Source organism: Lithobates pipiens, unplaced genomic scaffold (genome assembly GCF_037356315.1).
Source record: "Lithobates pipiens isolate NorthernLeopardFrog02 unplaced genomic scaffold, aLitPip1_a1.2 Scaffold_13, whole genome shotgun sequence".
Lineage (NCBI taxonomy): Eukaryota > Metazoa > Chordata > Amphibia > Anura > Ranidae > Lithobates > Lithobates pipiens.
In genome coordinates this window covers 324,730,513-324,756,064 of record NW_027507718.1, presented here as the reverse complement: position 1 = coordinate 324,756,064, position 25,552 = coordinate 324,730,513, and the positions used below count along the sequence as shown (strand labels likewise).

Below are 25,552 nucleotides of genomic sequence, written 5' to 3'. Positions count from 1 at the left end.
GTTCAAGATGACTAGAGCAGAACTGTGGAAGAATAGGAGGGGAAATCTCTGGTTGATGGATTGAGGGGGGGGGGTACGGAGGAGGGGGGGAAAGGGTAAGGGGGGATTGAGGGCTAGGGTCTGTGGGTTGTGTACGGGGTGGAGGGGGGTGATTGGAGTCACACCCGACAATTGCGGACCTACTGACTGAAAGTAAAGGATGCAAATCCACCCCTGGCTCTGGGATTGGAGGGAGGTTGGGGAGGGGAACCCCATCCATACTACTATATTAGATGGATTATGCGATGCCCAATCAGAAAGAGTACACTACGATCAAAGATGACATCAATAAGATTTATTTCATATGTTAGAGGGCTCAACACACCAACAAAAAGGCATGGGACTATGTCAGTCTTATTCCTAAATAATTTATTTCTGTCATCCAGCTAAATTGGAATTCCTGCTGTAAGAACTTTTCTTGTTTGTTTACATTTATATTTAAGATTTCCGATTTAGAGGGATTTATTTTAAAATTTGATATATCGATATATAGAACCCCGGATAAAGTAAGTAGGTATCAAATAGAAAAATCTCCCTTCTGTGGGAACAATGGTCCATTTATAGTGGAACTGCCCAAAAATTAAAAATGAATGTAATGAGATTATTCAGCTAATAAAAGAAATCACTAAAAAAGGAAATCTCAGAAGACCCATGGATGTGCTTATTTCACGGGATAGTGGGTTTGATAAAACAATATAAAGAATCTTTGATCCCCCATTAATAATTAATAAACGCAGCTAAAAGTCAGATTTCAAGACACTGGCAAGAAATAGAAAGTCCTACAATAAAAGATTGTATTCGAACGGTAGAAGAGACGTATAATAAGGAACATCTGAGATATAGTGGAGAGGAAGAAATAGCGGGAGTGATAAATAGATGGAAAGATTGGAAGGTGTTCAAGAAGATCAGGAGGTATGCAGAGGTTGTAAGGGGAAGAAAACTGGTCGAAATTAGGAGAACTGGGCAAAAATAAAGGAAACTTAGTGTAGTGTAGGATGCAAACAGATGGGAAGAAGAAAGTGGGGGGGTGTCTATTTGTTTTTTGAAGGGATGGAACATGTATACTGTATTTAATTGCATGGTGCACTTTATTTGTGTTTGTATATGGATATAAATTAAAAATAAATAATAATAAAAAAAAACTATTCTTGAAACTTTTTGATACCACCTCGTAGCAACACAGAAGGAACCAGTGGCTTAGTCTACCAGTATCCGCAAAAAAATGAAAAATTAGCAGGAGAGAAGAGTGGAGAATTTCAGCTTAATTCGTTTTGCTGCAAAATTACTGTTTTTGCTGCCTGTTTATTTTTTATTTAAAGGCTGTGTTTTTTTTTGTTTTTTTTGGGTGTAGTTAGGGTTGTTTGCTTTATTTTTGCATTCTTGATAAATATGTATTTCCCTCTCTTTGTATGCACCCTTACAAACTCTCTAAAACCACCTTAAAGTGTATCTACACTCAAAACTTTATTTTTTATTTTTTTTGTCTTTTGGATGTCAGGTTGTAATGCTATTCAGGGCACCGTTAAAGAGATTTCCCCTCTTTCTGTTTTGGGGGCAACGTTTTATAGGCAACAAGTGAGGGGAAATTTACAGTAGGAATACAGACAGTAAAAGTTGACAGAAATTCTACCGTTTTAACCAGAAAAGAAGAGAAGGGATCTCTCCAACTGAGCCTCTGATGATTGTAAAACCTGACAGGAGTTCTAATCCTACACTAAAAAAAGTGTTGGCCAAAGATGCACTTTAATTTTGCCTTTCCTATTGACTTTTTTTTTTAATTCTTTTATTTATTTAATGCGGAAGAAATAACAGGCACATGGACAATCATAATAAAACATACAGAATTTCAAACATAGAGCTTACAGTATCACTCAGGTGGGACATATATAGAGACCACCCCCAACACAGGCTTAAAACGAAACAAGAAAAATCCTATTGACTTTTAAGCCAAAATGGTGATATTTTATCAAATATCAAAATCTAGGTTTTGCACAACCATAATTGGCAGTGAATCATTTGACCCTATTTGTAAACCAGATAGTGTGAGAAAAAAATTGTCTTTTAAAGCATTGGTTCAAGTTTTAAGAAAAATAATAAATGCATATAATTTTGCAGGAAAAAAAAATTCATACAGTCGGGTCCATAAATATTGGGACATAGACACAATTGTAATCTTTTTGTCTCTATACACCACCACAGTGGATTTAAAATGAAACAAACAAGATGTGCTTTAACTGCAGACTTTCTGCTTTAATTTGAGGGTATTTACATTCAAATCATGTGGATGGTGTAGGAATTACAACAGTTTGTATATATGCCTCCCACTTTTTATGGGACCAAAAGTAATGGGATAACTGGCTGCTCAGCTGTTCCATGGCCAGATGTGTGTTTATTCTCCCATTTACAATGAGCAGATAAAAAGGTCCAGAGTTAATTTCAAGTGTGCTATTTGCATTTGGAATCTGTTGCTGTTAACTCTCAATATGAGAGCCAAAGAGCTGTCACTATCAGTGAAGCAAGCCATCATTAGGCTGAAAAAACAAAACAAATCCATCAGAGAGAAAGCAAAAACATTAGATGTGGCCAAATCAACTGTTTGGAGCATCCTTAAAAAGAAAGAATGCATCGGTGAGCTCAGCAACACCAAAAGACCTGGAAGACCACAGAAAACTGTGGTGTATAACCAAAGAATTCTTTCCCTGGTGAAGAAAACACCCTTCACAACAGTTGGCCAAATCAAGAACACTGTCCAGGAGGTAGGTGTATGTGTGTCAAAGTCAACAATCAAGACAAGACTTCACCAGAGTGAATACAGAGGGTTCACCACAGGGTGTAAACCATTGGTGAGCCTCAAAAACAGGAAGGCCAGATTAGAGTTTGCCAAACAACATCTAAAAAAGCCTTCACAGTTCTGGAACAACATCCTATGGATAGATGAGACCAAGAGCAACTTTTACCAGAGTGATGGGAAGAGAAGAGTATGGAGAAGGAAAGGAACTGCTCATGATCCAAAGCATACCACCTCATCAGTGAAGAATGGTGGTGGTAGTGTCATGGCGTGGGCATGCATGGCTGCCAATGGAACTGGTTCTCGGGCAATATCTGCTTATATGCAGCAAAATGCTTCAGAACTCATTTCACTTGCTGAAGACAAAACTGAAGGGAAAATGCCCCAAGAACAAGCAGGAACTTAAGACAGTTGCAGTAGAGGCCTGGCAGAGCATCACCAGGGATGAAACCCAATGTCTGGTGAAGTCTATGCGTTCCAGAATTCAGGCTGTAATTGACTGCAAAGGATCTGCAACCATGTATTAAAAACTGAAAGTTTGATGGATGATTAATCTGTCCCATTACTTTTGGTCCCTTAAAAAGTGGGAGGCATAAATACAAACTGTAGTAATTCCTACACTGTTCACCTGATTAGAATTGTGTCAATGTCCTAATATTTATGGACCTGACTGTATTTTTTATTTATTTTTTCCTAACGGAGCCTGAGATTAGTGGATCATAGGTGCAATGTCAGGCTCCTGCACACTCTCCCTCCAACTTTCTGCCTGTGCCTTTGTATGAGCTGTCAGTTTGAAAGCTGAAATAAATGTGTACGGACTACGAACAGGCTGATCAGCATGCTCACAGTCCATTGAGAACTCCAAGCCATCTGCCATACAGACGCAAGTGAATGACACTGCTGTGTGGGTGGAGTTCTGCACAGCCTCGCTGATTTGAAATGTGACAGCAGCTGTAGGGGAGAGGATCCCCTGCCTGCTGTCACAGTGGAAGGGGGTCAGGAGCTGTAACATGTTACACCCCGAATATGAGTGTATCATGCAATATATTCTGAAAGGTAAACTTGGCCTTTAAATTTAAAAATGCATGTAAACTTTTACGAACAGGAAAAACTGGCTTTAACTTTAACCCTGTCAGTGTAACTTTTGGCCTCGGAGTATAGTTTAATGATTCAAGAGGAATGATTATAAAGCAGTGAATCTGATATCTACCAAACATTTACTGCAAGTGAGTCTTGGCACTTACATGTTTTGCAAGTGTACGTGCATGCACTATTTAGAATTTAGTGCTGCTTTAGGAAATGTTGCAATTCACAAAGTTAACAACTTACAAGCAAGTAGACGTATTGCTGATCATTGTTTGGTGTGAATACTTACGAGGGTACTGCCTTAGTGGTTAAAGCATATCTAAATCCAAAAATGTAATATACTGCAGCTTACCCATCCTTAGATGTGGTGGCTCCACTATTGCAGAGGACCAATGGAGAGCATCGTTGTCTGGAGAGGGTAGATGGACTAGTAGATTTAGATGGACTTTACTTAAATAACTAACAAACTAAAGTCTAACTCCAGTTAACACTTTTAAGCACGTACAGAAACCTTTTTTCTTCCATTTGAGATATAGCTTTTAACTAAATTAATAAAATGTGACCATTGTAATCAACCCAGTCAGTGTTAAATGGTTTGTCCAAACCCTCTAATCGACACTTTTGCTGGACAGCTTAGTCTGTTAAAGGAAATTGAAAAATAACACAATTTTCACCTGGTGATCCAGCTATGAAGTTAAAAAAATAAAAATAAATGATGCAGCCACCGCATTTAAGGAATGTAACCCGCAATGTATTGTTTTTTTTTTTTTTTTTTTTTTTTTTTTTCCGCTTTTGGGCTTGGATACATTTTTTATACATCTCATGGAATGATCTCTACCTTAGGGATGAAACACATTGTTGCATTGGGGTTCATTGTGGTAATATTTTCCATTACTGCAATGCACTTAACACACATTCGCTTATTGAAGGAGAATTCATTTTGAATAGCATGCCAGTACACTAAGGCAACGCAGTTCCAATGCACATGCTTTTCAGTGCACCACAATGCACAGTAACACATGTGCTGTAGTGTGCGGCATTAGCAAAAATTCATGTCCACTTTTGTGGATGTTTCGGAATGTTTGTCAGCCCATTTATTTATATGTGCTGCCTCAATGCAACTCCTGTTAATGCTTGTGAATGGACCCTTTAAGATTTTGAAAATTGAATAGAAAATGTGTTTATACAAAAATGTCACCTAGATACTTGTTGAAATAAAGGGGGTTTCATTTTCTGTAGGTGACCATTGTTGAGAAGGCAGACAGTTCCAGTGTCCTACCTAGTCCACTGTCTATCAGTACAAAGAACAGAATGACCTTCCTATTTGCCAACTTGAAGGACAGAGACTTTCTTGTGCAGAGGATATCTGATTTCCTGCAGCAAACTACCCTGAAAATGTACTTTGATAAGGACATGTCTGGAAGTGACAGCAGCATGAGTGAAGAGGTATGACAGCACAGGGTAGAGAAAAAATGCTCAAGAAATATATTTCAATTATTTACATTATGATTAGAGAACATAGATTACGATTACGTTCTCTACGCCGCATTTGCTTTCACACATCCTTAATCTTTATGGCAATAATAAATAAATGCCTTTTAGTTGTGTCCTAGTCTAATACGTTTTTTTTTTTTTAGGTTTATTTGAGAGCAAGCAGCTTTGTTTCCTGTAGTCCTCAGCTGAGACTCCGGACAGAAGTAGATGGTGATCGGCCATTAAATCTTAATGGCAATACTGCTCCAACTGCCACCCAAACCTTAATGACAATGTATCGCAGGAGGTCACCAGAAGAAGAATTTAACCCTAAACTGGTAATCATCAGTGCTTTACTAGGAAGAAAAACATTGGGCCCTAGCACCACAAATGACTCTCTCTAACTTACTGGACTGCATATCCGTTTTCATGATTTGCATTCCCAGTCAGCACATTTACATCTCCATGAAACTATTATGTAAAAAATTGATTATTTTTTTTGGTAAATTTAGCTGAAAGATCGGTGCTGATTTTTCAAAGAAGAGCGTAGGTGGTTGTGTTACAAGATGAGGTGGACGTGGTGGTCTCCTATAGACCCAAATTGCTTTCACTTTTCAAATTGCCATACTCTGTATTTATTAGAAATGACATTGGGGGACCTCCATCACTTCCCGTGAAGCATCATGATCCTGACATCCTGATCAGAGTATTATTTTCTCAAGATTGTGTTAATGCAATGTATCGCTAGCCCACCAAAAGAACCCACAGGGATTGCATATAAGCTTGTTAAAGAAGCTCCTATTATAGTCCCCTCTCCCCCACACGTTATAAGGAAGTGAGTGTCCCTTGTTTTAATGACAGGTATATGTCATTTTGAGAGAAATGTTATCTTTATTGTGAGACATTAAAATGTACAATACAATAACTAGGTTCAGTCCTACTCCCAAACACAAATAAGCGCTTAGATTTTTGAGTTCTCACGGGACTGTAGCAATTCTTAAAGAATCAATATTTTGTTAAAAATGAAATAGTTAAACATGTTTGAAATGTGAAAATTAAATCTTGTAATAAAATTGGTATAGAAATAAGATCTGTAATATAATGTAATTGAACAAAATCCCTCAAAGGCTAAGCTGGAGAAACCTGTATAGTGTTGGTGATGAGCAGACCAACTATGAGATCTTGCTCCTATACCTACATACCACATATTGGTGTTTTTTAATTTTTTCTATTGTTCAAGCTATGTAGTCATTTAAAAACAAAGACCCCAGTAAAGATTTTAGGTTTTTAACTCCTGGTGTGCTGTCCGCTTGAAATCTCACAATATCATTGTTAGCCATGTACTCTCCTCAAAGTGTTAAAGGTAAATGTGCGTGAGGGAATTTTGTTCAGCCATTCCCACATATGACCACTATTCTGTCTCCCTACCCCTCAACCGATCTTTTTCATTAGACTTTTTTTCTGTGGAGCCTAAGCAACAGCATACTGTGTTCTCCCCAATTACCAGTACATATTACATTTCAAAGGGGAGGAAAATCTGAATCAAAAGAGTATTCATTATAAATTGAGAAATTGTGCATCCTTTTTTTCTTTTGTGAAAGGCCAAAGAATTTCTGAAGGAACAAGCGTGGAAGATTCATTTTGCAGAGTATGGCCAGGGAATCTGTATGTACCGGACACAAAAGACAAGAGACCTGGTGTTGAAAGGAATCCCAGAGAGTATGCGTGGAGAACTGTGGCTGCTCTTCTCTGGTCAGTTACAGTTTAAACTTTAATGACTGATGGGTAACTGTAGAGACCTGCAGTTCTTTATTAGCTGTTCTATATTACCAGGTGCTATAAATGAAATGGCTACTCATCCTGGGTATTATGAAGAGTTGGTGGAGAAGTCCATGGGTCAGTATAACCTTGCCACAGAAGAAATTGAGAGGGATTTGCATCGTTCTCTTCCAGAACATCCAGCATTCCAAAACGAAATTGGGATCTCTGCCTTGAGAAGAGTCCTCACTGCTTATGCCTTCAGAAATCCAAACATCGGATACTGCCAGGTAACTAAAAATGTACATTGCAGAGGGTTGGCCTGGAAGTCGAACACGTGCATTGTACTTGGTAAAATGTGCATTGCTTTAGTAACACTAATAGGTGTTGGTACTTAAGTTCTGAGCTTGCTTACAACATAGCAAGTGTTATAATATGTGTCACCTCAATACATGGTACACACAGTAGATGCGTGTTGCAGTGCAGAGTTATTTGCAAAGCACATCAGTAGTGCACTGCAACACACTTAAGTTATAGCCTGCTACAATGTTCAGATGCATATCCTCTAAAAATGAATAGAATAAATCATGCAGGATCTAATTTTTTAGCACACTGCATTATGGTCTATATTGGTCCTAATCTAGGGTATCATTAAGGAGTGCTTCTTCTCAGCCCTACATCTTCTTGAACTGAAATAAAAATCTACATTGTTTCCAAATTAATGTCAAGAATAACACTTCCTGGCATCACGACAACACATAGAGGTCTATGGGCAGTGTGATGAAAATGTAAAAGTGGCCCATGGAGGCCAGCATTGGTTATCCGTAATATACGAAAATATTTAACTTGTAACTTACAAAGCTTATTAGCAGGTTACTAGTGCTTCCTGTCTAATCACGTATGGAAAGCATTTCAGCAGGTTTAGATTATAGCTCTATCAAAGACTGTCAGAAACTGTGGGTGTTTACAAATGAGAGTCGGCAGTTTTTTTTTAGACTGTTTCCTTTATGGTTCATTTTCCATTTAATTTGATGACTGAAGCAGAATAATTTTTGCAAATGTTTTAGTCCATGACCCAGTTACAGGAAAAAAGTCACATTACCTCAAACAAATAGAAGATGCTACATTGTATGTTTTTTAGATTTTACTCTTTATCTGTATCTCTTTATCTATCCACCGAACCTTTATGTGGAATGTATTGTAATGATTAAAGGTATCAATTTACGTTATAATCTGTTGATATAATTTACTGCATTTACGGACGATTGTATAAAATTATTACATGGAGCATAAACAGTACGGGAGGATCATAAACACCTATAATGCTACTGTATGAAAAAAGATCAGATTACCGTAGCTCAAATTGTTTAATTAACTGGCTGGCTTGTATCGTGTGCAACAGTACACTTTTACATGATATACAATACGAATTGATAGGTTTGAACAATCTGAATGTATTTGTACAGGGTAAGTGTGTGAGGTTTTGGATATAGCCTTATTGAAAGGAATAATGCATGTCGAATGCAGAAAAACATTGTTGACAGCAGATTGTTGACCTACTGAGAAAATGCATTCCTAAAGTGCCTAATCTATTCCCTCAGTACTAAGTGTTGCTATAGAGCTCCCGATTAGTGAATAATCTGCAAATCTTTATATTTAGTACAATAAAAATCTGGAAAAAATATTGAGATCTAAATATAATAACTCAGAACATGTGGTCATTAAACATACACTATGGGGTTTATTTACTTAAACTTGAGAGTGAAAAATATGGCGCAGCCCGGCATAGAAACCAATCAGCTTCCAGGTTAGTTGTCAGCTTTTTTTGAACAAGCTGAAGTTAGAAGCTGATTGGCTACTTTGCACAGCTGCACCAGATTTTGCACTCTCCAGTTTTAGTAGATCAACCCCTATACAGTTGTGCTCATAAGTTTACATACCCTGGCAGAATTTATGATTTCTTGCCCATTTTTCAGAGAATATGAATGATGACACAAACTTTTTTTTCACTCATAGTTAGTGTTTGGCTGAAGCTATTTATTATCATTCAACTGTGTTTACTCTTTTTAAATCATAATCACAACAAACTACCCAAATGACCCTGATCAAAAGTTTACATTCCCCAGTTCTTAATACCGTGTGTTGCCCCTTTTAACATCGATGACAGCTTGAAGTCTTTTGTGATATTTTTGGATGAGATGGTAAAGCTGCCCATTCCTCTTGGCTAAAGCCTCCAGTTCCTGTAAATTCTTGGGTTGTCTTGCATGAACTGCACTTTTGAGATCTCCCCAGAGTGGCTCAATGATATTGAGGTCATGAGACTGAGATGGCCACACCAGAACCTTCACTTTATTCTACCGTAGCCAATGAGCGGTAGACTTGGCCTTCTGTTTTGGATCATTGTCATGTTGGAATGTCCAAGTACGTCCCATGCGCAGCTTCCTGGCTAATGACTGCAAAAGTTCTTCCAGTATTCTTTGATAACATACTGCATTCATCTTACCATCAATTTTGACCAAATTCCCTGTGCCTTTATAGCTCTCACATCCCCAAAACATCAGTGATCCATCTCCGTGTTTCACAGTAGGAATGGTGTACCTTTTTATCATAGGCCTTGTTGAATATCCAAATGTAGTGTTTATGGTTGTGGCCAAAAAGCAAAATTTTGGTGTCATCACTCCAAATTACTTTGTGCCAGAAGGTTTGAGGCTTGTCTCTGTGCTGTTTGGCGTATTTTAAGCAGGATACTTTGTGGCATTTGCATAGTAATGGCTTTCTTCTGGCGACTTGACCATGTAGCCCATCTTTCTTCAAGTTGCTTCTTATTGTGCATCCTGAAACAGCCACACCACATGTTTTCAGAGAGTCCTGTAATTCACCTGAAGTTATTTGTGGGTTTTTCTTTGCATCCCAAATAATTTTCCTGGCAGTTGTGGCTGAAATTTCAGTTGGTCTACCTGACCGTGGTTTGGTTTCAACAGAACCCCTAATTTTTAACCTCTTGATTAGAGTTTGAACACTGCTGATTGGCATTCTCAATTCCTTGGATATCTTTTTATATCCATTTCCTGTTTTCCTGTTTTATACAGTTCAACTACCTTTTCCCAACCTTTGACAATTCTTTTGCTTTTCCCAATAATCAGAATCCAGAAACATCAGTGCAGCACTGGATGAAAGATGCAAAGGTCTCTCAAGAGTCCAGAAACTCATTGACCTTTTATACACGTGCACTAATTACAAACAAACAGATCACATGTGATAATGGTCACCTTTAATAGCTATTCAATCCCCTTTGTGTCAACTTGTGTGCATGTTATCAGGCCAAAATAGCCAGGTTATATAAACTTTTGATCAGGGGGGTCATTTGGGTAGTTTCTGTTTGTGATTATGATTTAAAAATGGTAAACACAGTTGATTTATAATAAATGGCTTAACCAAACACTAACCATGAGTGAAAGAAAATTTTTTTGTGTTATCATTCATATTCTCTGAAAAATGGCCAAGAAATCATAAATTCTGCCAGGGTATGTAAACTTATGAGCACAACTGTATGTTCCCTTTTCATGACAAACCTCTTAAATAAACACTTGGAACATTATGTCTCAGGTCCTGCATTAAACACTGCATGATGTTAAGTGAAGGTACTGTATTATGTGTCATTGGCATAAGAGAGAGATGAAATTGTCACATCTCTGGAGCTTGTGTGTCTGACCATTTTTTTTCAGCTTTTATCCCAAAAACATAGGGGTAGGAGGGATTCACTCTTTATTATGCAATTTCTTAGACCATAGATACTAAAGTTCATTTTATGGTAGGACCACAAGAGACTGTAGCTCATAACCTAGCAGCATATTCTGTAGTAAATAGGCACTAGATATGAAATGTACATATTATTATGCTGGGAATTCCATTGTTTACTTAAACCCCCATTGCTGAATTTTTTTCTAACCTGCACTATTTAAAAAAAAAATGACATAATGCAACAGCCTTTGCCTATAGCCAGATTTTTACCTTTGTATTAATGTATGCCTTTCCTGATATATATATATTATTTATATATTTATTTATTTTGTAGGCCATGAATATTGTTACCTCTGTGCTTCTGCTGTACGCAAAGGAAGAAGAAGCCTTTTGGTTGCTTGTTGCTCTATGTGAACGCATGCTTCCTGATTATTACAATACAAGAGTTGTTGGTACGTTTTGGAAGAGATTTTTGGTATTCTGTTTTAAAACTAGACACTGTACTAAACTTTGGCACACCTAAATGTAAGTTGTGAGAGGTACCCATAGTGACTAACTTCTTTAACTAGCTGGTTTAATATGTTAAACCATGTTTTTTTAATGTGAATCAAGAAAACCTTGCAATAAAATATGTTTTACAGAACATTTGCAATAACCAAATGCATTATTAAAATTTTGTTTCTTCTAGGAGCTCTTGTGGATCAAGGTGTTTTTGAAGAATTGGCTCATGATTATGTGCCCCAGCTGTATGACTGTATGCAAGATCTGGGCGTAATTTCCACGATTTCCCTGTCTTGGTTCCTGACGTTGTTCCTTAGTGTCATGCCTTTTGAAAGTGCTGTGGTGGTAGTGGACTGTTTCTTCTATGAAGGCATTAAGGTGATATTCCAGTTGGCACTTGCTGTGTTGGAGGCCAATGTGGACAAGCTACTTAACTGTAAAGATGATGGAGAAGCTATGACTGTCTTGGGGAGGTATGTTAAAGTTCTCATCTCTCTTTATAAGCTTTTCTAGATGTTCAGTACAATATTGCACAGATTCCCTTTAGGGATTTAGTCCTGGTTTTAAAGATTTTGGGTAAAATGGAAAGAAGGATCAAATGTGACTATGCCAGACAACAGTTATTTTAACAGATTTGATTTTAAGCCTTCCAATGTTGAGCTGGTAAATAATTACATGTAAACTAGTATAAATAATACATTTTTCTTTTTGTAGAATAATTATTGGGAGTTGGTAAAAGATGGTGGCTTCCAACAAAACATTGGTTACAGAAGTATTAGTTTCAGCATCAGGCCAGTCCAGTTAGTAAGGTACAGATATGGCATAATTATATGGCCATTTAGATTCCATACCCAATTGACAAGGTTGGCCTTCATCAGAAGAAACCATGGCTTTGGAATAAGGATTGAGCAGCAAAAAATACAAAATAACCATTAAGGTCATGGTCAGAGTAACTCAGCTTCAGATATACCTATAACTATTCTGGTTCTAAAATCTAGGCTAGAGATGTTTAATTATACTTTTTTACATGATTTTTCAATTTTATTTTTTTAAAAGGTATCTAGACAGTGTGAGTAATAAAGACAGCACTTTACCACCAATTCCACATCTCCATTCCTTAATCATGGATGACACAGAGCCTTATCCAGAAGTGGACATCTTTACACTGATAGCTGCATCTTATCAGGTATTGTATATACAATTATGACCCATTGTTAAATTAACATCTATATACCATAGTTAAACTTAAGCTGAATTCCAGGCAAACCACCAAATACAGAGCTGAGATGCGTGTATGGGATTGTTCTGTGGAAGATACGGAAATTCCGTGCCAGGAAGCATAGCCAGATCATTTCTCTCTACTGCAGTGGCAGTACAAAAATGCACCCTCACTGTGCTAATTGCTCAATGAAGGAGCAGCAGAACATCAGCAAGAAAATGTCTCTATTTTCTCTCTGCCTGTAAGCATGTTGATACATCAGCATATATGTGCTGCAGCATAATCTGATTGGCCCTTAGTATGTAAGCACCTCTATGTAGGTGATTGCACATTTACGATGTGTTTTTATCACTGCAGAAATTCGGAACCATACGGGCAGACCTGATAGAGCAGATGAGATTTAAGCAACGGCTAAAGGTGATACAGATTCTTGAAGATACTACAAAACGAAATGTGGTACGTACACACTAATCAGGTGTTCATCTTGAGGTGGAAATTTACTTTTATGTATTGCTCACTGAATGTGACCCAATCTATAAAAAGTAGGCCTTGGGATTTTCTTAGGCCTGTGTCTGTTATTGCACATTCAAACAGTTTTGTAAATTGTCATCTTAGAAACAAATTGGAGTCTGGACTTGTGTTCAATGATCATTGTATCAAAATATTACCCCCCAATTGTCATCTCATTATCGAACGTTATCAACATAAATGGTACATTTTTCAACAACCGGAGAAAATTATGTAAAGACTTTTTGACTTTTGTGAACCCTTGCACTCGCCAACTGTAGGTAGCGGTGCCCCCGTGGGGTCGCTGCATGTTTCATCATCCACACATCACCCTGCTGGTCAGACTTCCATTTTAGGCACACTTCCTCCAGACAATGAACAATCTCCTGCTTGTTTTTTTGTTTTTATTAGGGGATTAAACTTGGATGGGGAAAAGGGACATGAGGTGACCAGATGATGAATACTTCAATTAAATCAATGTTGGCTGAGTCTACATTTGACAGTCTCTTTCTCTGCACATCTCCTCCAGCACACTACTTGAGATCGCTTGCTTAACTTCACTGTCCAAATCTAGGTTCCTGTCACTGTTCGCACATAGCTAGGCCTCACTCTGAATAAGTCCTACTATTTTCCTAGTAGCCCTTTACAGGCAAGGGTCTGCAGACCCCTTTGTGGTAGCAACCGTTTTAGAGAAGAATAGATGTGCTGACACTCGGTGGATTACTGATCCCAGCACGTCCAATGCAAATCCCACCAGCCATCGTGGCTGCAACGACTTGACTCCAAAACACCACCACAGTCTTTCCCTCTGGCTCCACATCCAATCCTGGCATGTCTCTCCCAGAGGTTCACACTGTCCTTCCCACTCATCGACCTCGACATGGATCCCTCCTGAATGACTTTCCTGGCCTTGTTCCCCGCTGTCTTCCTCCTGCTCCTGTTCCAGGACACCTCTCAATCACCGTGTCAAGAGAGGCTCCCTCCCAGCTCCCAAGCTCCAGACCTGAGTGCACCCCCCCCAGAAAGGGGGACCCTCAAGGGCCACCACAGCCTAAAGCGCCATCATCTCAGTTCTTCCACCAAACAGCTTCTCCTCCCACAACAGACTGAGTATATATAGGAGGCTTGCCCCCTGCCAATCCTAGTTGGGGATTGTCAGGGCTCCCACATACACCCCATGTCCCTCCAGCTCTCTGCCCTGCCTCTTTTCCAGAACCTTCTAAAGACCAGAGGAGGCACCCAAGAGCTGAAGCACATGTCAGTGACCTGCTGCTACACTAAACTACTCCCCTGCTCCCAGATCAAAACAAACAAGCCTAGCTCACAGCATAGGCCTGCCTAAATTTACCTGCGCTGACAGTACAAAACAAACCCACTACTCTAGCACCTACCTACCTAAGGTAGAGGGTACTACATGTATATAAAAGAAAGATCTTTCTTTTCGTTGCATGTACTTCCTGGGTTAGTTTTAACATGAACATGTGCTGTAGTTTTTTATTTTTTTTTTAACTGTTTTTAATCGATTCCACTACCAACGGTTAGAAACTTTATAGTTTATGCTACAAAAATCCAGCATGACAGTTTGTATTTTTTGCCACAAAACCTTGCATTGCAAGAATCGAAATGAGCCCACTAACCTTTCAAAAGTCAAATGATCAAGTGTATCGAAAGCTTTTCTAACTATGTATGGTCACCATATGTTATCTAAAACTTGTGATAAGGCGAATAATAATGCCTGTTATCATGTATTTAATTAGGACACAGAATTGTTTTTTGTTTGACAGTGTTACGGAAACTCCTTTTAACAAGCTTTCAATGATTACATTATTTTTATTTTTTTTTTACTAACTCACTTCTAAGTCAATGGTAAAAGCATACTGAAATACTAGCAACTAAAATTATTCCTTTTCAATTTAGGTCCGCACTATTGTCACCGACACTGCATTCACTATTGATGAATTGGAAGAATTGTATGCACTTTTTAAGGTATGAGCAAAATACAGTTTGTATTTGTTGTGTTCACTGCATTTTAATCCAGCAGCTGCTCATTAGAGGGTTAGATTTGTTGAATTGTCTAGAAATGATATCACTATGCGCTTTGCATTTCTAAAACACATCAAATGGCTGAACGTTTGTAGATACCTGACCTTCACGCCTATGTGAACTGGTGGGAAATCCCATTCTAAAAGCACAAGCATTTATATCCTGTGGATAGGATAGCCACCACTGCTCTGGGAAGGTTTTCCACAAGATTTTGGAGTGTGTCAATGATTGATGCCATTGTGTGAGCTGTCAGATACCAGCCTGGGGTGAGTGAGCAGTTCACTAAACGGTCTCTATCTCCTTCCCTTTTCTCCCCCATCTTTGTTCTTCCAGGATTTAATGCCCAGTTAGCACTTAGACTAGGTTCACATCTGAGCAGGTTTTGGGAAGGCATGTAATCACACGCCTTATTGCATTTGCAGAGAAAAACACTCCTTCAGATATATGTGGATGTACCATTTAATCCTAGTGGCCCCTCCACGCACTGGAAGCGGCAGCACGGTATCCTGTACTGAGAACCGCACTGCGCTAAATGGTTTTGATGCAGGTGCATTTTTGGAAGAGATGCAAGGACTTTTTTTTTCTGCATTTTCAGGAGGTACAGCAGCCCATTCAAATGCAACCACTGGAATTGCATACATGTGAACCGGGGATCAGGAACAACAACTGTTGGGGGGTGGCTGGCAATATAATAGTTTGATAAACTGATGGGGTTATTACTCACAAGTTTGTGATGCTTCTGTTTTAACCGCTTCCCACCCATCACCAGCATCCCATTAGGAGCTCATTCACATGTGCTGTGGTCTCTGAAGAGCAATCTGCGTTTTTAAGATAGAACTTGTCAGGCAGTGAGGGGGAGTTGCATCACCTCTTTACCACCTGCTTTAAACCCTGGGACCCCACACTAGCGTACTCCACCCTTTTGACCCCTTTCTCCATCTTTGTGACCTCCACTCTGCAGCTCGTTTTGCACAAAATGGCCCAGAACCTGCTCTTCTGGGGTCCCTCGGCCGCTCTCGCAGCTCTTCCCCGCATCAGATAACCCCCTGGGAAAAACGCTCTCTCGGGGGATTACCATGCGGGAGCGCTCCCTAGTCCAGAATTCTGCATCAATAGAGGCCGAATGCAGGACTAGGCCCCACCCCAGCATCCACGTCATTGGATTTGATTGACCGCAGCGGGAGCTAATGGCTGCCCTGCTATCAATCTATCCAATCAAGAGTTGGGAGGCCATGGAGAGACAGACAGCGCATCCCCGCAGACTGAATGAAGGGGTTCAGATAAGTAAAATGGGGGGGGGGAGGCTGGGGGGCCGGTGACTAACAGGTGTTTTTTCACCTTAATACATAGGATGCATTAAGGTGAAAAAAACACAAACCTTTACAACCCTTTGAAGTCTTAGCTCTTCTGTTGTATGGGGGCTGGATTAAATTTAGAAACCTGCATTATTCTACATTCTGACATTTATGGAGTGAAAACAATAACTGGTTGTGTCTTCTAAAACTATACATGGTTATCACTGACTTTTAATTCAAATAGTGAGAACTTACTATAATTTTACTATTTGATGAATGATGTGACTTTAAAATTGACTCCATAAATTAAACTTGATAAGACACAAACCTAATTTCATGATTAGCCGAATATGTTGTGTCTGGTACATTTTCTTTTTTGTTGCTTAATACAATAAGCACAACATACATGAAAAACTGTAAAAAACAAAAAAAAAAACTCTATTAACAATGGACAATTTAAATCTATTACTGTTTTAGGCTGAGCACATGACAAGCTGCTACTGGGGAGGTAACAATAGCTCACTCATTGAACGTCATGACCCTTCCCTTCCCTATCTTGAGCAGTACCGCATAGACTTTCAGCAATTCAAGGGACTGTTTATACTGCTGTTCCCATGGGCAAGTGGAGCACACACAGATGTCATGGCCGTCCGTCTGTTTAGACTCCTAGATGAAAATGGGGACAACTTGATCAACTTTAAAGAGTTTGTCTCTGGTTTAAGTGAGTATAACCATTTTGACTTTTTATGGTTACGCATAACATTACAATATAAAATACATCTGAATACAGAGGAAAAAAATGTCATATTTTTCATAGTGACCATAGGGTTGTGGACGAATGAGCTGGCTTAAACCTTTTTTATTTTTAAAGATCCTATATAAAGTACTGGCTATAGGTGGACCAATAAAACATGTTTGAGACAAATGGGCTATAAAATGATTGTAATATCATCAGAGGTGTTTGAATTGTGTAGGCAAAATATTTCACTTTGGGATGTTTAATAGGGGTTCGCTTTATAGCCAAATGGATGTTTCACAGAAGTGTCATTTTTTTACTGTGCACCCAGCTGTGTATGATGATATATATTTATCTCATACATTTTGATCACTGGCCTCAAATCAATTAGCCTTAGCCTGTTAGGTGGCAATAGCTTATACAAAGACTTTATTGTCAGTTTATTTGTGGCCTGTTGATTATGAGCTTATCTACATTTTAGTGCAATTTATCATTGGGCACAGTAGAGCTGTGCCCTATAGGCTTGCAGAGCGAAAGAGACAGATTTTCTTTCTACAATAATTGGTGGAATATGCTTTACCTCAACATCAGTAGATGTGCAGTCATCTCATATAAGTTTATTTGCACACTGTGAACTAAGAAATTGTTCTGTATAAAAGAAAAGTTCTGCTCTGAGAGCCAAAGATTATGTACCCATGGACTACAGTAATAGAAATCCAGGCTACATGTTCTCGTGAAAGAAATCTGGCCCTGGCACTTAACAAAAGAGTTTTAAAAAAATTGGCAGAACTACTTTATAATGAAATCTGAACAGTGGCAGTCCGTCAATAGGGGGCGCTATGAGACGCTGACCCCAGCCCCCCCAAAGTTGGATATATGTTAAAAAAAAAAAAAAAGCGGTCCTTTTATGTGTGTTCGGACACTGAGCTGTCCATTAGAAGCTTGACTGTTGCAATCAGGTGATTGCAGCTGAAAAGCTTCATTGGGTGGTCTTTGGAGTGGAATGTAAACAGGGCGCAGGCCATGCATCCGGAACACTCCCCCACTCTACATTGATTCATTCCACCTGTTGCTCGTTTGTGATTGGTGGGTCCAGAGGACGGTAGGCGGGGCTTTTTTGTGGAACAGTCACTTCTGGTTTCCCACCACTCACTCGGAGAGCACGGCCTGCCAGACCAGTCAGGTAAGCTAATAACTTGACTAAGCAGCACCGTCCGTCTCAGTGGTGCCTGTGGGCCTCAGCTGGACATGGCTTGAATGTCATGAATTATTTTCCCAGAACTGACAGCTGCCATTTCTCTCCACATAGGCGTACACAGTCACACTTTCCCACTTCTCTCCCCACCACTCAGTAGAACAGCCAGTGCAGACTGGGCCCAGGCATGATCACGCGACTGGAGGAGCAGAGAGTAAGACACTGTACACAGAGAATGATAGTATGATCTGTCCTGTAGTCAAGTGTAACTGTATACAGCTATATACACCCACCATATTCCTGACTGTATATGGAGACCTTCTTCCATCATTACTGTGACTGTAGATATAATCACCTGTACTGTTGTTGTGTATATAGCTGTATACAGGACAAATGATATATACCTACAGTAAGTGATGATGGAGGAAGGTCTCCATATACAGGAAGGATGATGGTGGGTGTATATATAGCTGTATACACCCACCTTACTTCATCACTGACTGCATGTATACATCATCTGTCCCCCCATACTGTACAGGCTGCTGCATATGATAGGCACAGCGAGGCCGCATATGATAGGCACAGCGAGGCCGCATATGATAGGCACAGCGAGGCCGCATATGATAGGCACAGCGAGGCCGCAGTTGACGGGCACAGTGAGGCTGCAGTTGACGGGCACAGTGAGGCTGCAGTTGACAGGCACAGCGAGGCTGCAGTTGACGGGCACAGTGAGGCTTCAGTTGACGGGCACAATGAGGCTTCAGTTGACGGGCACAGTGAGGCTTCAGTTGACGGGCACAGTGAGGCTTCAGTTGACGGGCACAGTGAGGCTGCAATTGATGGTCACAGTGAGGCTTTATATTGTGGGCACGGTGAGGCTATATATTATGGGTACAGTCAGGCTGTATATCATGGAGACAGTGAGGCTGTATATCGTGGTCACAGTGAGGCTGAAATTGATGGGCACAGTGAGGCTGCATTTGACTGCCACAGTGAGGCTGCAATTGATGATTTTTTATTTTTTTTCAGTATTTTTCAGAAATTTTTCAGTTTGTCAACCTGTTCAAAACTGGAACCGGTTGAGACAAGAGAGAACCCTAGTGGGTTCTTTGTGTAATTGTTATTAAAGGAAATCAGGACTCAGATGGAGGCTGCCATTGCTGACCACTAAAAATGCTTAGAAATGTATGTGTTTGTAAAAGTGTTTTTTAAAGCGTTGTGAAATTTTTGTGCTTTTTACCTAGTTTTATTATGAAGAGTAGTAGACTTCTGTGCACAGCTTTATATGTACTACCACTATATTCCTGTGAGGATGCTTTAAAAATGCACATTGCAAAAACACAAAGTAGAAAATGATACCATTTGAAAAACAATTATACATAACAATTTAAAACGCACCTAAAGCCAAGGGCTTTGAGGACCCATTCACATCTATCCACTTTATTGCACTGTATTAATACACATGCATTAACGTGCATTGCATCAAGCCAACCTATTTTTTTCAAGTGTGTTACCAGCCTACCACCACGGACATAAACAGACCTGCTCCATTTTTTTTTTAGATGCAACACTCCACAACAGAGATGGGTTGCTTTGGAAATTAATAAGTCAATGTGCTAACGCATAAATGGTGCGTTGCTGTGCATTGTGGCATGGCAACTTGTAGGTATGACTGGAGCCTAATATTTCCAGAATCATTAACCTACAACAAGTAGGCAACCATTGGAACCAGGCCTTCAAATATGTATACTTCGTGACCATCCTTTTGTAGTGTACCCAAAGGTAGCCTCTAAAACCAGTGCAGTGTAATGGAGCATCTGTACAGTGCTAGGGCTGCACATCTAGGAGGAAGTAATTGGTTTCAATGTAGTTTAATTTACATCTGATAACTCAGTGAAAAATCTCAAATATCCTGTCTACATTTCTCCATTAATGTTCAGGTGATGCCTACCATGGGGACCTCACTGAAAAATTGAAGCTGTTATATAGAATGCACATACTGCCTGGTAAGCACTCCCAACATAATTGTAACTATTCTGCTACTGATGTTTGCTGTTTCTGACAGTATTGTATTCATTTAATTTATAATGAAAAGTAACTTTTACGCAAATCTGCATAACTCCAGTCAAAATGGAAAATGTACCTTTGAGGCAGTCTGCATAGCTGTAGTACTTCGTTTTTCAACCAGTCATTGCTTTACTGTAGCAGTCGACTACAGTCTGTTATCTGCTGATCTGAAAACACCCACGTTAGATGCAGAAGAGCAATTCCCAAGTTCACCGAAAGGTTTCTCGTTGTCATTCATATATACCAGGGATATGAAATTAGCGGACTTCCAGCTGTTACAAAACTACAAGTCCCATCATGCCTCTGCCTCTGGATGTAATGCTTGGGGCTGTCAGAGACTTGCTATGCCTCATGGGACTTGGAGTTCTGCAACAGCTGGAGGTCCACTAATTGCATATCCCTGGTATATACAGAAAGCCTAATGGTAAAAATCAGTACAATCAAAATCACAAAGTTTCCCACAGCCACTGATCAGATTCAGACTTGCATTGGAAGTTTAAGGCCAGGCTCACACATATGCGGGTTGCCCGAATCCAATTTGCATAACATGCGAGTGTGACCGACTCTCAATGGAGCCAGTTCACACATGTCCAGGACGACCGTGATCCGGATTGAAAAAATGGTCTGGTGCATCTTTGGGTCTGGTTCAGGTGTGAATTCAGGCTAATATTCAGAGATGAATCGCACCTGAACTGGTGTACAGGAACACGCCAGACCCCAGGCACAAGCCCACAATATCACATGTGTGAACCCAGCCTGATTATGATTGGTGTTGCACAGAGACAGACACTCTTTATAAGGCACTAAAGCTAGATTAAGGTATAAATGGTGTTCTAACTTAAACAGTACCACAGGGTTTGCTGGATATTATTACCAGCTTACACAACATGTACTCTTACCAAGAGCTGAAATTATTTTCCAACAGCCACCAATCAGCATCAAATTTGCCTTTGAATCTTATTTGTGGCTGAAGAAATGTTGCTCCAGCTTATCTGTGAAGATTCTTAGGCCTCATGCCCATGGACATTTTTTACAGCCACTTTTTTAGCACTTTTTGCAGCTTAAAAATGTCTCTCCATGTTTGACTATGGCCTTATGCCCACCATGGCGTTTTTTGAGCTGTAAGTGGCATAGGCGTTTTTAAGCTCCAAAAAAAACCCTGGACCAGTGCGCTCTGAGGCTCCAGCGCTAGAGCTGTAAAAACACCAGACGCCAGTAAAAGGTGTTAAACGGGGCTTAACGCTGTATACGCAGCATTATGCACCGTCCCGCGTTTCTCTGTCTCTATCCAAAATCAATGGTTCCTTATGGGAGCCCATTGATTTGAATAGAAGTCTCACCAGAAGTCAGATCGAGATGATCCGACTTGCAGTGCGACTTGTGTGCTGAGAATCTTGAAGGGGAACTCCAACAAAATTTTGTGTGAGGTTGCCCCCAAAGATCCATGCTAGACCCTCATCCAAGCACACAGCCCGGCAGGTCAGGACGGGGGGGGGGGGGGGACAAGCTCCTGGACCATACCAGGCAACATGGGGGGATGGGTGCTTTGGGGCAGAGGGCATGGCTAAATGGGTATTGACGCCAAAGAAAATCGCATTACCAATGCTGCTTTTTTCCTGCCGTCTGTAAAGCTTTGCAGCTCATTTTTAAAATGTCCGTGGGCATGTAGCCTTACCGTGCTTCAGTGACTCCTAACAGGCACTTTATTATGAGTGTTTGTATGTCATTTTCAGACCTGTCACCTGACCAGGAAGAGCCGGATTCCGCATTTGAAGCCACTCAATATTTTTTTGAAGATATCACACCTGAATGTAGCCAAGGTAAGGAAAAATCTGTGTAAATGTGTACATTGCCATCATGTACAAAACCCTAAAAAAAATGCAAGCTACTAGTTAAAAACAAATGTTTTAGCTAATTTACATGTTTTTTTTTTTTTTTTTGTTTTTTTCAAAATGATCTGTTGGGCTTGTTTGTGGTATGGGGCATCCCAGTTTTCCTTAAGCTTTTAAAAATTCAAAGAAGGTGATTTTCAATGCAACGTTGGAGACAATTATTTTAGGCCTTATAGTATTTCAGGTGTGTAAACCCGAAAATGTTTTTTTTTTTTTTGTCTGGCATAATATAGAGTATGGGATTTCAGATCAGCTGTGCCCAGTCTTGTCACAAATAGTTAATCCAGCTCTGAACAATCCTCATATCTTTTTTCAGTGAAATAAAACAGACAAACTTTGAAAATTTTGTCCGTTCTTCCCCTTTACTGTGAGTGACAGGTGATTTACATATCTCGTGCACTAGCCTAAGATATGCATTATTTTTTAATTCCCTCCCACTCCTTTCTTCAGCAGCTCTGCAAGGATTGGCTGTTCCACACCTAAGCATGATTTGGCATGCTGAAGTCATGTGGGGCCTTTTCTGGGTTTTGACTGGATGTTAGAGATAATAGCAGAAGTTCAGCGTAAGAAAGACACAGGAGAAAATGCATGCTGATAAGGAGAGTGTAGAGGTGGACGGGGAGTCTACTGACATCACGACTCCACCCACTGAGCCCTGGAAAACAGACCCACCCAAAAAATCTGCAGTTTTTCGGGTCTCATAGCAGACATTTGACAGACAAGTATCATGCATGAGGCATGTATATCCTTCTAGATAACCAATATTACAGTAGTTTAGAAAGGATGAGAGTGGGTTTACATCCACTTTAAGCGTGCTTCTCCCTGTGAATCAGGGCCCTCCGCATTTACTGTAAGTGTTTTGCATTTTGGTATTCAGCTCTGCTTTGTGTGGTATCATAGTGATGTTTTTGTTATTGAACCTCTTTATGTGCCTTTTATTGTTATACTTATGTATTGGAAACTGTACTGTTACATTCAGTTTTCTACACTTATTAAAAACATTGAACGGGATTAGCTGCCAATCTTTGCATTGCTCCCAGTTTCCTTTAGGGTCTGTTCACATCTATGCATTTTAATGCATGCATGCATACAGGTTAACCTTTGTTAGAAATTTAGGTTATATATGTGTGACATCGGTTATAGTTCATGTCTGTTGTTTCCTGCGGTAACACCTATTATTGACCATGAAAATGCATGTTACAAACGTGAATCAACACCTGTTGACAACGCACATAAAAAGTTGAAAATCCAGCCTTAGACCTGGACAGCAAGACAGACAAAACAGCCATGTAATCATTAATATCACCAGTAGAGGGAGCACAAATTATATCATACATAACCAATACAATTTCTCAGCAGTCCTTTACAGAATTATTATATCTTTACAGAATGCCAAATAGTGCTAGCTAACAGGTAGTCAAATTATTAAATGAAAATAAACAATATTTTTAGGTGATTGAAAAAGTAGTCCTGTTCCAAGTCAAGAAATGTGTTGCTTTGAGGCCTAGAAATAAGCTAAATAAAAAGAAATGACACTGTACAGATTGGCCACTTTATTAAGTACGTCTAACTGCCACATTAAAAGGGGCGCATGTGGTCATCACCAACAATGAGGTTTGCTTAGTGGTTTTTAAAGGGTATACCGAATGCTAAGAAAACATTCCCTGTATTATTGCACCCAACACCTGTAGACAAGATGGGACCATGAGTTCACAATGCGTAACTGACCCCATTGTTTATTCATGGCAGCAGCGATGGAGATTTGTCAGAGAAGGCAACATTTTTTTTAATTTTCCAGTTTGGAAATGGTATTGCTCACTAGAGCCTCTCTTTCCAATCAAGCATGATTAGCTACTGCTGAAGCCTACCCACCCACTTCGATGTTGTGGTCTTCCCGTCAGCTTAAATCTGGTTACAGTGTTTTGGTCATTGTCTTTTTTTTTTTCTCCTGCAGTATTCTCTGTTGATTTCTAGACTACTACATGGAAAAATAAAGTTACTTTGCTTGCACTTCTTTCCCATCCTAAATCCCTTGACCATGTGTATAGCTTTATGGAATAAGTTATCGCCACATGATTCACTGTTGGGCTAGTTGCTAAAAATTGGCACTGAGTGCATTCAATATAGTTGTAATAATATGTTTTAACAGAGAACACTCCTTAGGTGGAATGTGTAAAAAAAATTAAATAAAATAAAAACGCATGGAAAGTCTCAGGTGGAAGTTGCCGTTCTCTTAGCCTATTGCAGGTTGACTTAATTTATCCAAAACCAGAGTGTAGGCTTTAGGAACAATAATGGCAACTTGCAACCAAACTTTCTCGCTACTTTTTTTTTTTTCAATACTTTTATAAGTACTTTTGTTTTTCTTTTAAAATTATCTATAGGTTACACTGTAATATTGCAACTCTGATTTATATTCTCCATTTGCTAATTTAGTTGCAGAATGTATATATAAAATTTATTGGGTTTAATTGGTGACCTCTTCCATAAAATGCCCCCGTTGTCTGACCCTGCTGTTGGCTACAATACCATGTAAATGTGGAGCAATGTTCTGACTTTAATGCTTGTTCCTGGACAGTTTGAAAACCACCAGGCAACCAGCATTTTCAGAGAGAGGTCAGAAATAGCAGGCCACACATTTTTCACAGTACAAATTTCCTTTCACATTCTCAAGGCCATCTAACAGATTTTTTTTTTTTTACATCTTTTGTCCTAAAGTTGCAGCAATTGATTCAAAATACAAGAAAAGGGCAGAAGAAGGATTTGTGGCTGTCAGCCTTAAAATCACTAAAGGTAACAGCAAGACACTACTATGTCTATGATTATACTACACTGATAATGAGTAAGGTTTTACATGTGTTTTTCTTATTTTACCAGTTAAGAGGACAAGCCAAGACAATCGGAATTCTCTTCGTTTATGGGCACAAGAGAACCGATCAAGGCAAAAGGTTCCAAAGGAGTTGCCTAAATTAAAACAGGTATTGTACTGATGTGTTCTACTCAGAGAGAATACAATTAAGGTCTCTTGTACACTGAGGGTTTGCTCAGTTCCTCTGAAGCCTTTTCTCCTGGCCGGAGAAAGGCTGGCTAAAAAATGTGGTTAAAGCCTCGCTTTTCACATATGTTTATGTAGGTTCACACTTATGCACATCAATGCATTCTGTTGGCCAGAAGCCAGAATATTAATTTATTCTGACCATTAGAATGCATTA

The 25,552-nt window shown here is 39.5% G+C and overlaps 1 protein-coding gene across 2 annotated transcripts in view; it reads left to right on the top strand.

Annotated features, from left to right (window-relative positions):
* The window catches only part of TBC1D9 (TBC1 domain family member 9), a 117,853-nt gene that overhangs the window by 47,285 nt on the left and 45,016 nt on the right, over nucleotides 1-25,552 (top strand). For both annotated transcript variants that reach the window (XR_013272315.1, XM_077476941.1), the window contains exons 7-20: nucleotides 5,153-5,359; nucleotides 5,551-5,724; nucleotides 6,988-7,138; nucleotides 7,220-7,434; nucleotides 11,220-11,337; nucleotides 11,574-11,859; nucleotides 12,443-12,572; nucleotides 12,963-13,061; nucleotides 15,030-15,098; nucleotides 16,928-17,171; nucleotides 20,322-20,387; nucleotides 22,182-22,268; nucleotides 25,059-25,133; nucleotides 25,218-25,318. Coding sequence is in view for 1 of the 2 variants with exons in the window: in XM_077476941.1 (XP_077333067.1) it covers nucleotides 5,153-5,359; nucleotides 5,551-5,724; nucleotides 6,988-7,138; nucleotides 7,220-7,434; nucleotides 11,220-11,337; nucleotides 11,574-11,859; nucleotides 12,443-12,572; nucleotides 12,963-13,061; nucleotides 15,030-15,098; nucleotides 16,928-17,171; nucleotides 20,322-20,387; nucleotides 22,182-22,268; nucleotides 25,059-25,133; nucleotides 25,218-25,318 (2,022 nt within the window). In the remaining variant the exon portion in view is untranslated. The remainder of the gene's footprint in view (nucleotides 1-5,152; nucleotides 5,360-5,550; nucleotides 5,725-6,987; nucleotides 7,139-7,219; nucleotides 7,435-11,219; nucleotides 11,338-11,573; nucleotides 11,860-12,442; nucleotides 12,573-12,962; nucleotides 13,062-15,029; nucleotides 15,099-16,927; nucleotides 17,172-20,321; nucleotides 20,388-22,181; nucleotides 22,269-25,058; nucleotides 25,134-25,217; nucleotides 25,319-25,552) is intronic.